This window comes from Apaloderma vittatum, unplaced genomic scaffold (genome assembly GCF_000703405.1).
Source record: "Apaloderma vittatum isolate BGI_N311 unplaced genomic scaffold, ASM70340v1 scaffold15840, whole genome shotgun sequence".
NCBI lineage: Eukaryota > Metazoa > Chordata > Aves > Trogoniformes > Trogonidae > Apaloderma > Apaloderma vittatum.
Window position 1 is genome coordinate 28,802 of NW_009696347.1, and position 16,333 is coordinate 45,134.

Below are 16,333 nucleotides of genomic sequence, written 5' to 3' on the forward strand. Positions count from 1 at the left end.
CGCTTTACTTTCCTCCTGCATAAGCAGGTGCAATGCTTGCCTGGCCTCCCTCCACTTCAGTGAAAAGGGCTGAACTGCTCCCAAGCATGCAAGGACCAGAGAACCATCATTATCTTACACGGCAGCAGGTTCTCCCATTTTCAGGTGACTGATCTTCATAAAGGAAAAAATATTTACACAGCAGACAGCACATGCACAAACAGTGAGACCGAGGCCTTTTGGAAAAAGTATCCCATAAACCTTCATTCAAAACTCAAGCTGGCATTTCCCTTCCTTACTCATGTTTTCCCCTCTCGCTCTTTTAGAAATCGAGACAGCATGCCCTGAAAGTCCCTTGGCTTTATGGGGCTGTTTTTCCCCAGCCCCAAGCGGTAACTACGTGGGCAGGCTGTGCTGGCTAACAGCTGGCTAACAGCTGGCATTACGCTCTTGCCACTTTACCTGCTCTCGCCGGCAACTTGTGGAGGTGGTGGCGGCTGGCCCGGCTGCTCTCCTCATCCTGCCCTGCTCTCGTTGTCTGGCTCTGCTGGCCGAGGTCCTCTGTGCTGTGCCCAGGTACCATTGCCACCCCCTTTGTGCTTTGGGGCAAGGAGGGCTTCACAGGGCAGCGGTCCTTCCGTGGAGGATGAGGAAAGGGCAGGTTATTTTCCTCATGGCAACAAGTTGCTGAAGCTGGCTGAAACCAAACGCAAACCACAAAGTGGTTTGTGAACAACTTTGTTGCTATTTCAGAAGGCTTTGCCCTTTGCAGTGACACAGGCTGTTGCTATTCTTGGGAGCCTATTGCAGGCGAGGGGAGGGACGTCTGTCGGAAGTATTGCTTTTGCCTTTTAACAAATAGTTGGAGACATCAGACGTCCACGCACAGCTCGATGCACATTCCTTACCCGTTAGATTAAAGGGTCTATCTCTCCCCCTCTCTTTCACTTTTCACTCTCTCTAGTGTTCTTACACACAGGTTTTTAACAGAGAATGCACACTGAAGGGGAGGATTTGAAGTGTTTGCTGTGTCAGCTAAAGTTAGGGCACCAAGCACGCACACGCGGCATCGTGTAAATTGTAAGCAAGTTGTGGTGAGAAACAGCAGAAAGGAAAAAAAGCCATGGCAGCCCTTAGCAGTCTGCGGCAGCAGAAGCTGGAACTTTTCGTAGCATAGATGCACATGCTATTTTACAAGCAAATGAAAGGCAAGCCACCCTCTCTCCCATGACAATTATCTGTGGAAAAACTGAGGCTGTCTCACTTATATTGAGTCAAAAGCTTGATTTTGAGAGCTGCTAGGAGTCACTGCATCTCTACTAGCTTCACTGGAAGCCGTAAGCAGAAGCTGGACCAACTGTAAGCAGGCGAGCTGCTTACAGAGACTGCCTGCCTGGTCTTGGTCCTGGTCCTCGTCCTGGTCCTGGTCCTGGTCCTGGTCCTGGTCCAGGTCCTGGTCCTGGTCCTGGTCCAGGTCCTGGTCCTGGTCCAGGTCCTGGTCCTGGTTTAGGATCCTTCAGATTCTCTCAGCAGACCTGATGGCCTCAGTGAGGCAAATTGCCCAAGATATCCCCAGTGGGAATCTGTGTTGTATAATTTGGCAGTGCTGCAGGCTTCTTGTTCATGCTCTTTTTCCTCTTTCATTACTTGCTGTTTTGTCTCGGTTGGTTTTGTTTTAATACACTAATGCCTGCAGATAGCATGGGAGGGAAGGCAGAGGTGGAAAGGTGGTAGTTTTTGCAATATTTCCAGGAAGGAGAATTCCTGAACATTTTTTTCTTAAGTAGAGTGGGTGTGATACACACTTTATTGGTGTTTCCTTAACAAGAGAATCTGACAAAAACCCCTGTAATTGCCCTCTTTGACAGCTGTCCCACTGTCAGCTTCAGTCATCAGAGTGCCAGGGATACCATGGGGGCACCAGTTCCAGCAGAGAGTTTGGCTTTGGCAGTGCCCTTGGTGTGGAGTTAAATGAGTCAGCCTAGCTCTTCTCTCTTGGGTAACATATTTTCCATGTAAAAAGTCTGCCTGTCAGGCAGTACAGGATGCTATCAGGGCTGTTAACTTCTTGCCATGTCCGGAGAGGTGCTGTTTCCTCATGGGGTATGCGCAAAAAGTAGTGTCAACTTTTAAAGAAATTATTCTGACATTTTTTGAAAAACTGAGAGGTTGTTTAGGCTGGAGGAGAGGACATCTGTTCAAAGATCAAACTCAGCTGTGACAAGATTTCTCTGCTATAATGTGGTGTATAACTGACCTCCTCTAACATCCCACACCTCATAAAAGCCACAGCTCTGCTCCAGTGCCTGCTTTCTGGAAACCCAGCTAGCTCCACAGCTGCACACTTGTTCCCATCTCCCAGACACCTCTATAAGTAATGGACCTGGAGAAACCAGAGAACTGCTGAGACGCCCAGGGAAACTTGCCGGGGAGCAAAGCTGTACTCTCTGACACGTGCTGCTGGAGAATGCTCTGGTGCTCACTCCTCCTGCCCAGAGGTGCTACCTGGGGAAGGCTGACCCCAGTGTTTTCTGGGGAACCAAGAGAAAAAGAGAGTTCAGCTCAGTCTGCAGTTGAATGACAGGTTCAGCTTCACAGAGAATTGATAAGAGTCGAGGTCTTGCAGAAAGGGGGGAAGACATGAATGCAGAATGCCCAGTGAGAAGCGAGGCACCCTGAATAGCCTGAACTAGTGATGGACATTCCCCACGCCATGATCTCTTTACAATGAAGTTATTCAGATATTCACAACCATTAAGTTTGTACATGTGGAGCTGCAGAAGGTTCCACGTAGAAAATCTGTCCCATCCCTTGATAACCAGCTATGGAAGAGCTGGCTACTTAATTTTACCATTAGCTTTTGCCATCCTGCTGACAGGAGGCTGCTTCACTGAAATAGTGACTGTTGTGTGAAACTATCAAGACAAGCTCGCAGCACAGCAGTGGTGAGACTAGAACTATACATCATTCCTTTCTGCATTTGTGAAGAACTTTTGCAGCCTTTTTTTATCCCCTCATTCTCCGAGTTCCACCCAAAACTGATTTGGCAAATCTCTATGAAGACAGCCTGAGTAGGCATCTCCCATCACACTTGTAGTGTGTCCTTCTTCAGTTGTGAGCTGAATCAGACTCATAAGCTGTAGAGTATTACTAATTTTGATGGATGTAAGAGATGTAATGTAACTGAAGCCCTTTCTGTTCAAAAACTTCCCTCTAAATGTAGTCGTCCAACTAAATTATGTATAAATTATAATTACATATAGCCACTGGCACCTATAAACTTTGTGAGAACTTAAAAGCTTGTCAGGAACTGTACCTTCCCCTGAAAAAGAGGCATTCTACCCTCAGGAGTTACTAATAAAAAGAAACGTCTGCTTTTCACCAAGTTCCCAGATCTTGGCAACAAACAGATTTTAAGTGATGAATATTAAGCAAATACAACTGTGAATATAATTCTCTTTTTTTTAGTAGAAAAGAAAAGGTATTTCAGTCGAACAGTGGGATTTCTTTGTGTTTAAACCTGAAGTTCAGCACTACCTACATTCCCTCCAGAAGCCAGAGCCTAGACTGATTTTTAAGTGCCTACCTACTTGTTTACTCAGAAATCCAGCAGACTAATCTTCTGAAAATAATGGCCAAATAACCTATTTTTCCTCCCTAATTCTGCCTTTATTTCATGGTATCTATGCCAGCTGCAAGACAGCAATGGCTTAGCTTTGCCCTCTATGGTAACCTCAGAAGGTACCTAGCTTTCATGGATGATAAAGCAGCCAGCACACACCACAAACTGTAATGGCCAGACAGAAAATGAAGGAAGACATTGTTATTCTGGGGACTTGTGTTTGGACTACCCAGAGGACAGAGCTATAAGTGCTGCAAAGGTACCAGGGAGCTTCCTGGGCTTTGACCTACTCTCCAAAGTACACTCTGTGCCAGAAACGCTGTATCAGGTTGATAAGGTCTCAGAGAAAAATGTTCCCAGTAAATGGAAATGTGACGTATTTTATCCTGAAATCTGCTGCTTGGCATGGCATCGATGCGAAGGATGTTTTGTGGTGTCATCGGTAGCCGGCTGATAGTGAAAAGCCACAAGCTCAGCAGGTGCGAGAATCTGTTTTCATAACTATGGCCAAAAAGTTGAGGCATCGATGTTATTGGTGTTAACTGGCAATAACTGCCATCCTAGAAAAGAAAGGAACTGGAAAAAAAAACCATTTCCAGCCAATGAAAGCAAACAGAAGGAGGAAAAGCAAACAGCCTGTGCTGGTTCTGCAGCCAAGGCAATTGTAAACGAGTCTTGCGAAATGCAGCAACTGTGAAACCTGTGCTGGTGGCCACAGGGTCCTGATCCCGCAGCACTGCACCCCCTTCCTTTCCCAGCAGAAATAAACATGCAAACAAACAAGCAAAACTGCAGTATATCAGGCCCAAATGAGATAAGGAGGAAGAAAGCGAGGTGTGCTTTGCTACAGTTCAATTCTGTTCTTTGCCTGTCACTGCCTCGCCTGGGTGCAGTGTCAGGTCACCCGCCGGGCTCAGGCTGTTGTGCCCCAGAGTGAGAGGTGTCAGTCAGGGCTGGGTGGCAGGAACCTTTGCAAGGGGGGAAAGAGGTGCCCCTGCTCTGCCTCTCTTGCTGCCACCCAGCAAGGGAGTCCTGCTGCAACTAAGTGGGGATCAGGAGAGATGTTCCTGAAGGCAAAAAATCCCAAATGCTGGGATAGGCAAGCAACTTAATGATGCTCTGAAGAGCATGAGACCCAGCTCCACAACTGTGCTGTTTCAGGCTGGGCAGAAGGTCACACAGAAAAGATAGAAAAGCCAAAAGCAGGACAGGGTCAGGAGACAAGTCAAGGGGGTGTGTGTGACACTGTCATGAGATTCCTGTCAGTTTTGTTCACATGCATTAGGCAAGAAATAATCTTCTCTGGTATTTTCTCAATTCCTTGCTTTCAAAACTGACCAAACAGTCTGTGATCATAGGCATGATTAGGCTGGAAAGAAAAGATAAGATATTCACATTGAATTGCTGAATAACCTGCCTGGAAAATCTGGGAGGCTGAGATGGCCATTTCTTCTAAAATCTCCGGTCATGCTTATGCATTTGTCTGTGTTTTCAGTGATGTAGTGGCTCAAATTTGGGACTGCGAAGAGACAGAAAGTTTGTGTTAAGCCAATAGAAATAAATCAAGAGCTGAAGGGCTTTCTGAATCATTTTTTAGGCCATTTTTATCACAGTTGGAGTAAAGAAGGTTGTCTTATTTCCCTGTAGATGTTACAACTCTCAGAAAGAAGATAGTGGAACATTCCTAGTTAATTTATTCCAAAATACAGATTTTCTTGATGTATCAGCTGGAGTTATGTTGTCTACATCTGTGGTCACTGAACTTTACTCTCAGAACTAATAGTTCAACCTTTGCAGAAGAGGTTCATAAGATAGCCAGCATGGGACAACATGAGGGTGACTGGGAGGATGAGAGAAGGAAAGAGTTATGGAGGCAAAAGAAAGAAACAGAGCAAAACTCCCAACAAAAATGTACCGCTTATTCCGGGAAAAATGTTCCAATCTAGAGAAGCATGAGTAGCCTTTCCCATTAGTGTGGATGTTTCGACATCCACACACAAGGGGAGAAATGTGCCAAAATTCCCATCACAGACCAAGGAAAACTAGATGAAAAAGAGAGAGCTATCTCAAGAAAATGAACCATCCTTGAGGAACTATGTATATAAAAAAGATAATTGTTATTACTGTGGCACAGCAAATAAATTGTAATTTAGGAGTCAGCTTTGCAAAGATGCTTCTTATAAATGTAAAATTAATTTTTCTCAAGGGCTGAACCAGCCACTGAGTGAATGAGAGATGCTCTTTAACCCCTCTCCCTCCCCAAAGGGAGGAGGGAGTAAGGCAGAGCAACTTACAGATTGGAAAAGAAAACTAAACCAGCTTTAATAAAACAATAATGATACTAACAAGGAAATAATGAAAATAATTATAAATACATACAAATATATACAAAACTGACATTGAACCCAACTCCCCCCTGACAGCAATTACTGCTGATGCTGCAGAGCAGGCTCAGGGGTAGAGGGGAGCTGGATACGGGAACTGCATTCAGGAACTCGGCATTGGGATCAAAGGAAGAAGATTGGATGGAGTCCTCCTCTGATGCTGGCCATTGAAGAACAGGACTCAACCCCCATGAGCCTTCAGTTTTAATACTCTTGTTGGTCACTTGACCTCTCTGTAATTCACTGGAGGTGCAACATTTCACTTACTTGTGACCCCTTTTATTTCACCCAGCATGGCACACAAGAGCCAGCAGTGGCCTTGGTCATTGTAGGAATAAGTATAAGCAAGAGCCTTTTTGCATCCCAGTCCCAGGCAGTAACTGCAAACATCAGGCGTTATCATTTCTAGAACCAGACACTGTTTGCAAAAACATGCTGCTAACTTCAGAAAGTGCAGCCTTTCAGAAGATATCGAACCGACAAGCAAAGATCACTGAAGAGAATTTGTTCTGTCTAGCTCAAACCAGGACAATTTAATAAGTGCAATATTTAGACTATGTCATCTGAGTCATTTGGCAAATGAATAAACTCTAAATACATCAATATATGCATAATACTTGGTAAGTAAATAAATAATGTAGTCTGATGTCATAATGCAGATTCATGACAGAACGGAGAACACAAATTTCTTCATTCTGAATCTTGTGGTTTCTTACTAAGTCATTCTATTTGCATTTTGTTCTTATTCTTTGAGAGGCACTGATTTATACCAATGTATTCTTATATTTTAGAAAAGTTATTGTCATCTTTTGATAGAACAAATAATAGATACAGTCCAGAGCTCATCACCATACACAACTCCCTCCAGGGTCTGAAAAACAGCTGCTGACTCACTGCACATCTGTTCTTCTGTTAACATCTTCTTTAAAAGTACATTGTGGCCAGGGTCAGCAACTTTAAGAGTTATGTTTTGGTAAAAACCTAAAATCAGACTGAAGGTAAGAATTGGAGGTTGGAAAGTGTAATACAAAAAGAGTTGAGCTGAGAAAACAAAATAAAACCTCAATTTTACTTCAGGTTTCTACTTTCATGGCAGTGAAATTCCATTAAATAGAAAGAAAGGTCCTCTAGTTTCTGGGTAACCTGAAGGGCCACTTACAGTAGTCATTGAATAACACATCTGTGGATTGCCATCACACACTGTTCTTTCCTCTTTGCTTCGAGTATTTCACACATATCTTTTCTTTAACAAACTACAGAAACAGTAGCCACATACATGCAAAAGAGAATTGTCAAGCTGAAATGAAATCATGAGGCAGTAATAAATGAAAGCCAGAAAGTTTAGTAAAAAGTATTTTATCCAGTTCACTACCTTGTGGGAGATGGCAAACCAGTTTCTCTACATAAACTGTATTTTTATGGGCTTGATTTTTTTCTTACTTGCTTTTGATATAACTTTCCGGAATCAGCGAAGAAAAGCCGGTATGAACTAGTAGGGCATGTACCAGAGCTGCATTTCAAATGTCTTCATTAGTATCCAGTACACTGTTTTGTGTGGTCAGAGTCATTTCAACCAGCTACTTCACTGGCAGAGGTTGAACTCGAGCCTGAACTTGGAGAAGCATCTCTGAAAAATGGAGCAGCGGGAACAGCGAGTTCTTGGCCCCGAGTTCTCACTCTGCTTCCACCGTAAGTGCAGTGTCACCCATGTGCTGGTGCACAGTCCCAAGGCAAGAGCTGGGCCTGTTACAGCCAATTACTAATGTCATACACTGCTTGAAAACAGGCAGATTTTAGGGGTTTAGGATTTTCCAAACAATGTGCCAAAAATGGAAGCCCTTTAGATCACTGCGCAGTGGAAAAAGGGTTTTGCTCTTTCCTCATGTGATGAATTGTTAAAAACGTGTAAGCTGAAATTCCCTTTGCCTGTTCCAATTAAGAAAAGGGATGTACACTGCTAAGAAAAATGTGAGCTACTGAAATATATTTTTTATTGTTGCTGGGAAACATTTTCTCCGGCATGGAATATATCAGTCACACAAGAAATGCGACCATTTTCATGGTTTTAATTATTTCCACTGAGAAAGTGTTTTGTTTTGTCCTGAAAATCTTGTAGCAAAAATAAACAACTAAATGTCATTAATGCTGTGCTTGGACTTCTTGCTGGTTTTTGACCACAACTGGCAACCTGAAAGCAGTTTTACATGCATTCATTAATATCAAACATCTGCGTAAAGCTTTCCAAAGTCCATCAAAATTTTCAAATCACTGCAGGCAAGCAGGAAATGAAACCGGCCTCCAATGCACCAGGCAGTTAGCACTCACCCAGCAGGCATGAAGAAATTACCAGCTTACAATCCTGTGATGTGATGAAAGCTTTAAGTCATCCACTCCCCAGAACAGTTGTCACCTGCATTCGTTAACAGGTAGCAAAGTCGATCTTCAATGGACCGTACACATCTGGAGGTGCCCAGGGGAAATTCAGTTCCCCCTCACAGCAGGAGACACTGGAAGCTCAGCAGGTGGAGTGGAGGGTCTGGAAAGGCAGCGTTGGAGAGGATGTTTGGAAGGCATAGAGTGTTTCTGCTTGGGAATCCTTCCCTGCCTCTATACTTACCAATCTTTTGAAATACATGTAGGGGAAATGCTATGCTGACAACACCTTAACAGAGAAGTGCCAGCAAAGTTTCCTTTCCCCACTGTGCCAGCCCTGCAGGGCAGGTATGCACTTTGCTGGCAGTGAGGACAGGGAGGAAACTGTTGGCTTCCCACTTAAAAGAAAAAGAAAGAAAAAGAAAAAAAAGAGAAATTTTCTCCTGGTTTCTGAAGGGATAGTGAAGGCCATTTGGTTGCCAGCTCTCTGGTCCCTTGCACCATCTGACATCTCTCCCGAAGGCAGGCTGTGCCCCTGTGGGCAGTACCTGCTTTGCTGTCCAGTGCAGATCAGTCGAGTGTGTGCCAGTGGAACCCCCGGGGACCCTTGGAGAGGAAACCCTCAGTGGGGCTGTGGCCTCAGAGCAGATCCCTGACACTCCCCCTCTAAAAGCATTTGGTGCTGTTTGCCGCCCGCTGCAGTTCTAGAGCTGGCATTCACTCTTCAGTTTGCATTTTTATTTGCTTTTTTGAAAGACCAATGTACACATCACCTCTGACAAACCTGATTTAGTGATCTCCAGGGCAGAAGCAAACCCTCTCCTCTAGTCTTTTTGGTTTAGTTTACCAGCATGAATTTTACAAAGGACTTCCCCGAGCCACTGAGGACTGCAGACCGACACTGCCTCCCTCCTTGCTGTCAGCACAGGCGGACACAGCCTTGCGAGAAGGCAGCTGCCACCTGTCACCAAGATCCCTGCCAGACGAGCACAGCTGCTTGGCTGAGTTACTTCTGTGAAACAAAAGACTTCAGCATCAGGACTTGGACCTCTCTGAAGGTTGTAGAAGTCCTGGTGCACTCGCTTGGCTTCTCTGTGGCATGGGCTGCCAGCCTATGAGCAACTCCATTCAGCAGACACCCTCCACCCTCCCTTCTCATTCAGATTTAGACTCTGTGCTGCTCTGCTTGGATTAAACCTCTCTGTTTCAGACTAATCACTGAAGCACTGGTTGTTTAAATTCACAGCAAACAGGGCGCAAACAATACTTTAGCCTTCTTGTAAGGCTTCTAACATCAGCAACTCCTGTGAAAGAAGTGTGGACAAAGCACAGTTTTGTAGTTAGCTGTCGTAAAACTTAGCTTTTAGTAAGGACTTTCCTGCTGTGGACATAACACATGAGAAAGCTTTTTGCACATGTGGAGTCAATAGGTAGGAGTTACTGGCTCAACTGAAGGTTATTTTCATACCACGAAAAGTAATTGGAAACTCTAGTGCAGCACTAGGGTGGCTGCTTAGTTGCAGCTACTTTTACGAGAGCAAGGCAACTTGCTAGTCTCCTCCCTTCTTTGGGAAGGTGAAGGACCCCTTTTCTTTCTTTTACCTCATCACAGAAAAGGCAAACAAATCTCCCTGTCTTTCAGAGAAACTGGTGAGGAGTATTGGCATTGCCTTCAACTTCTCCCCCTCCAAATAGGGAACTTTGAACATTCCCTCATGCTCCATCTTCTTCTCCAAATCTTACTCTTTTTCTAGGTAGTGAGCAAATGTACTCCACCACCCAAAGAGAAGTCTCTTCCTCCCTAACTGTGACTCTCCTGAATTGCACCTTGACTTACTGCAATGGGTGTCTGCCCTCTGCTGATGAACAGCTTTGAAATTTTAGTTGTACTCAGTGAACATGTCTTCACACCCCTCACCACATGCACACTCATGCTTTCTGACTATGTCATAGCTCTCTCACTATGTCTTCTGCTCTCCCTCAGCCCACTCAATAGAGGTAGAGCAGCTACAGAAGCAAACAAGGAAACTCAGACCTTCTGTTCCTTTCTGAAGAAAATCTCAGTTCATTTCAAGACAACAACAAATGGCTCTCACTGTGGTTTAGAGTTTTTTGTAACTATCAACATGTTTAGACATATATATATGCATTTATTGTTGTAGGGTTTGGCTCCCTTGCCAGTTCTAAAAGTGAATACACGTGGGCCAGCTCTCCAACTCTTGGACATATGCAACTGAAACCAGAGGCAACACGATAAAGCGTCTAATTCCTAGAGTCTTATGATTATCATGTCTACACCACTCACCCTCTTATTTGTAAAGACTTGAAAGCCTAAGTTGAGCTTTATTCACAAAATGATTTTCTGAAAGGCATATGAAGTGTTTGACATTTTGTCTTCAGCCTGAACATACATGACATTGAAATCGAGAAGGAGAAGCAGTTATATGGATAGGAGAGATTTAATCACAGAATCACAGAATGTCAGGGGTTGGAAGGGACCTCAAAAGATCATCTAGTCCAACCTCCCTGCCAGAGCAGGATCACCTACAGTAGGTCACACAGGAACACATCCAGATGGGTTTTGAAATCTCCAGAGACGGAGACTCCACAATGTCCCTGGGCAGCCTGTGCCAGTGCTCTGTCACCCGCACAGTGAAAAAGTTTTTCCTAATACTTTTGTAGAACCTCCTGTGTTCCAGCTTGTACCTATTGCCCCTTGTCCTCTCACTGGACATCACTGAAAAGAGCCTGGCACCATCCTCCTGACACTCACCCTTTACGTATTTATAAGCATGAATGAGGTCACCCCTCAGCCTCCTCTTCTCCAAGCTAAAGAGACTCAGCTCCTTCAGCCTTTCTTCATAAGGGAGATGTTACAGAATCACAGAATCACAGAATGTTAGGCGTTGGAAGGGACTTTGAAAGATCATGTAGTCCAACTCCCCTGCCAGAGCAGGTGGTTCCACTCCCTTAATCATCTTTGTGGCTCTGCACCACCTTCAGGGTTAGCACAGGGTTAACAGGGTTAACATCCTTCAGGGTTAACATAGTTGAAATAGTCCAGCCCTTACATCACTGAAACAGATGGGACAGCAGTGAGCACATGCCCCAGAGACAGTGCTCAGATGTGCAGTGCCTTTGCAATGCACCCATGAAAATCAGGTTTCCAGTCTGCCAGTGAGAAGGGAGGGCCAGAACACTGACCCTTTGATTTACCTGACCATTTGATTTATCTGAAATCTTCCCTGCAAAGAGACACCCATGTCAGTGACAAGCTAAAACAGTGAGGGCTACAATGGTGTTTCCCTGAGCTGAACTCTTGCCCAAGTTTGTTTGGAGTTTTTGGGAGTTCAGGGCAAAAGCAGAGCCACCTTCCTCATTGAAGTCTCAGCCACTTCTTCATCAGATCCTGCTTCCACCTTGACAACAGGTGGCATGAAGCAATTGGGATTTGGAGGGTTCTTCTTGCAGAAAAAAGTAGAGGAGCTACACTGCACCACATTACTCTGCATGGCAATGGCAGATGGCCAGGTGCAATGTGTGGGCTTGCACCCAACACATGGGTGTGCAGCCTGCAGGAGCTGTACAGGCTGCAAACTCAGCAGTGCAGGGACAATTTACACTCAGATTTGGCATGGCTGCTTTCAGAGACTTCCAGTGTCATTCCATCCTTCCAGCTTCATTTCCAAGTGACTGGTGTACCAGCCTGAGATTTGATCACTGTAGGTGGCTGTCAGTTCAAAGAGTAGAGAGACCTCTGGACAGGGGCCACCCTGAGTCCCCATGGAAGGAAACAGCTTCTCCTGTTTAAGCCGAGTCTCATGTCTCAATGTATCCTATATATGTGTTCTTCATGTCTGGATACCACGTGGGTTTGTTTCATACAGAAGGGCACCTAGAAACACTACAAAACACAGTTACACAGAAGTTGGGAAATCCCATAAATGAGAGTATTCATGCCTCTGTAACTCAGCTCTTTTGTGCATCTGCACAATACATTGTTTAATGTCTTCTCTGCATATAGTTTCTTTCACACGCCCTTGCCTTGTTCAGTACACAGAGCATATAAATGTCTAGTTAATAATAATTTTGAGGTCTGTATTACATCACAACTCAGACTGCAAAACCACAGCCATTGCTGCTGCCTTTATAACCTACCATGGTAGTCAGTAATTTGATTTTGTTTAGTTTGTTCCAGCCTATGGTCCTAACTTTGGAAATGGAGTTAATGGAAGTTAACAGTTTCCCTATAAATGCTAGATGGCACTGCAGTATACGAAAAATTTATAAGCTTAGATAAATCCATCTTCACAACATGCCAATAAGATGAGTGGATAATATTATCTCTGCATTGGGGTCGAGGAACTGGGATGTATCATTTTAAGTCCAAATACATCCCTTAAATTTGGATGCCAAGTCCAAGAAACCTGTCATTTAGTATTAAACAAGTCTTAATACATATAAAGGCAGTTACTTTGCACTTGGGAGTCTCAAACACAGCTGAAAATAAAACTTGACAATCTCATTTAATACAAATAGAAAAAATAAGTCTCACAGCATCCTCTGTAGGCTATCTAGTCCATTTTCCTACCCTAAGAAAAGGGCAGCTATTTCAGTTTTTCCTGGCTATCCCTATTGTTAAATTATTCTTGTCTAACTTGCTCTTAAAAGTCCCTAAAAACAGATTTCACTGTCTTCTGATTTAACTAAGCCCTGTCTTCCAGGGGCTAATTATGTTCAGTTAGACTGCTGTTAGACTAAACCCTCTGTACTACAACATTGCTTTGTCCAGAGAGGGCATGAAAAACTGTGTGTTCCTCTGCTCTTTGAAAGTGTTGAATATCTGCTCGGACCACCTGGAGTCCACTTTCACACCTCTCTTTGGGGAACACTGCGCAGAATGGGACACAAAATGCCAGCAGAGGCCTCAGGCATGCTGAGTAAGGCAGAAAAATTTCTCTGTGCATCTTATCTGTTATTTTTCTGCTTATATGTCTCAGATAGGATCCTCACATTTTTTCAACGGTGTCCATGCTATTGCTCATGAATAATTTGGGGTATCCTATAACCCCAGGTCATTTTCTGCAGAACTATTATCTATCCTGCCAGGTTCCATTTTGTAATTTTGCAGTCAATTACTCTTATTTAAACACACACCTTTGTGGTCCTCCTTACTGCATTATTTCCCACATTTTTTTCAACTCACTACACTAATTTATTAGTCTTCTGCCCTTCTGTGTACCTGCAGCTCCCCTCCCAGATAGGTGTTGTTTGTGGTCTCCCACGCAAATTTAATACTCACTAATGGCTTGAATGATGGAGCAGAAAGCACAAAAGCAGACGCAGGGCAGACAGCTTTGGAATCAACAGTGGATTTTCTTCCATTTTAACAGTGATTTGTGAATAACTATTTAAGTAGAGTTCCCACCATAACTATTTTCCAAGTATTTAAGAAACAAGGCATCTGCAAATGAAGAAACTACTGTAGAAAGTCTGAGGTAAGTGACATCCCCAGCATCAGGTAGCTACTCTGTGTCACAGGCTGGGGCTGTAGCTCAGCTTTCATTTGCTTCCAGGATGGGGCACTTGGGTCCTTATTCAATTCAGAGCTGCCTGGCATTGCTGGCTGGGGGCAGCTCTGTCCTTCTAAAGAAAGGGAAGGTCAAGATGCAGCTCTTGGTCACTGGGAGCTGGGAAGAAAGGAGACAGTCACTTAAAGACTTCAGCTTTTAAGCCTTAGCATGACTGTACGTGTCCTAACTTCTGATTTAACCAAACCTGGACAAGTTTTTGCAGGAAAAGGAAAGAGTGCATTCTTGGCACAAAGGTTGCCCTTGATAAATTTCAAGCGATTGGTATGCGGCAGAATAGGGGAGTAACTACAGTTTCAGAAACCAAGGTTTCTGAAAGTAAATGTATTTTGGATCACTGGCAAAAGCAGAGTTTTCTCTTGGCATTGCTTGTGGAAAGAACACTGCACTGATTTTTGCTGCAGGTAGATCTTAAATGCAGTGGGCCAGGTGATCACAATGTCTGTGACTGGAGTGAGGTTTTCAAAGCCAGGGCAAAGAGAAGTCCAGGAACTGGACAAAGTAGCTGACAACTTTATGAATACGTAGTGTCACTCACTGGGTGTCCACCGAGGGACCTTTGAGAAAGCGACTGCCCTCACCTTCTCCACCCTCTGGTGATAGGGAAGAACAGCAGCAGACCCGGAGTGGGATTCGGAAGAAGTGGGGAGGGAATTGCTCATCACAGGCTCTTGCCCTTCGCTCGGACTCCACAGTTAAATGTGCTGCACGGACGTCACGTACCTCCTTTACGTTAACATGTCATAACCTTCACCATAACTTAAATCCATCGGAACTACGAGATCACAGAAGCAGGTTTTGTAGTGTTGATTTGAGTTTCTTGAGTGTATACAAGCAAAATAAGCTCCCGTTTTACGGAGTTCAGATTAATATAGGGGTTTTTTTTGACAAAAAAATCCACTGCTTTTAATAGGGATTTTTTTTGCAGCTATTTTAAAAATCTGTGTATTTGTGTTCCGCTAGAGGTCACCAGCACTGTATTTTTGCAAAAGAAGACTACAAGAAAGAGCAGGATAATTTCAGTTGAAGAAGTTTAGATGGGACTTAACTATGTGATGAATTTGGCCAGTTAATAATTCTGAAATAACTATTTGTACCAAACTACTTTGATGAAAATTCTCACACAGATTTCTGCTTTGGGAGCTGAGCATTTTTCTGACATATAAGTAAATAAATAAATAAACCAACAAACAAACTTTAATGCTGTACTAATGTTCACAACATAAAGGCTACCTTAGAAAAGTTAGATTATACCAAAATAAGGACACTGAGCAGTTGTTTTTAAGTGGTTAGGCCACGATGAAAGAGTGGAATATTCACTCTGAGGAAATTGAAATAAAGATTTGAAATTAGATTCTGTACTCAGTCTTTCCTGTAGCCAGTTCAGTAAATGAGGACCACAGAGGATGTTTGGTTCATTTTAGTTAGCCCTATGGCTAGTCCAAATTCTGTAATACTTGGCAGGATGCTAGCAGATACCCCTGCCCATGGCACTGGTGTTGCCTTCTTGCTGCAGCCATGTGGACATCTTGTCCATTGTCACTATAACGATTCAACACATTAGGGACACACTCAGGCACGGCTTTTGCTGTGGTGCCATGCTCTCGGTTACCCTGCCTTTTCCATGGGGCTTGGAGGCTGTGCTCAGCAAGTGGTTGTCACATCTCCATTGTGAGTGTTATCACAGCTGGCTAATATCAAACTTCTTGTGATATGCTGTGCAACACGCAGATAATCAGAGCCAGAGGTAGCAGCAGCAGTTACTAAGTCAGTCCCGTGTCTCTCACACACACCTAGCCACAGGAGTAACCCAAAGGGAGCAGCAAAACTGTTTTTCTGCTGCAGCAGTTCGAGGCTTCTTACATCTCCCCTCTTGTTTCCTCATGGCAATTTTTTTTTCCCCCAGAGCTGCACCATGCAGTTATCTCTCTCCATGTTATTGCAGCAGTGTCAAGTTGAAACCTTACTTATCCATTCATCCCAAGTTCTTAACACGGCCTCATCTTGACACTTCATCCTATGAAAGGATCATGTCCTATAGCAGAGCCACAGGCTACATACATTGGTTCAGCTGCTGGAAAGTTGTACTTTTCCATGAATAACATAATTGCAAGCTTCAGTGTACTTTTCCAGAGGGGAGTAGGACCATCACACATCCTGCTGCTGCAGGAGATAAGGGCACACAATAGCCTGGAGCTGTGGTGCACAGCCCCTAACACACCACCAGGAACTTCACCTTTGCTGACAACCAGGTCAGAGGTCGGCCAACAGGAAACAAGAAGTCTCTTCCCAGAAAGCTCTGCAGTGCTCATGAATCATATGATAGCAATTGCAAATGCAGCTGCCAAATATTGTGCATCTCCATGAGCAATGGCTTACATAAA

At 44.0% G+C, this 16,333-nt stretch overlaps 1 protein-coding gene across 1 annotated transcript in view; it reads right to left on the reverse strand.

Annotated features, from left to right (window-relative positions):
- Window positions 1-562, reverse strand: part of SLC2A12 (solute carrier family 2 (facilitated glucose transporter), member 12) — a 27,899-nt gene extending 27,337 nt beyond the window's left edge. The window contains exon 1 of the mRNA XM_009874582.1: window positions 442-562. Within this exon, the coding sequence (XP_009872884.1) occupies window positions 442-562 (121 nt within the window). The remainder of the gene's footprint in view (window positions 1-441) is intronic.
- Between the last annotated feature and the right edge of the window lie 15,771 nt (window positions 563-16,333).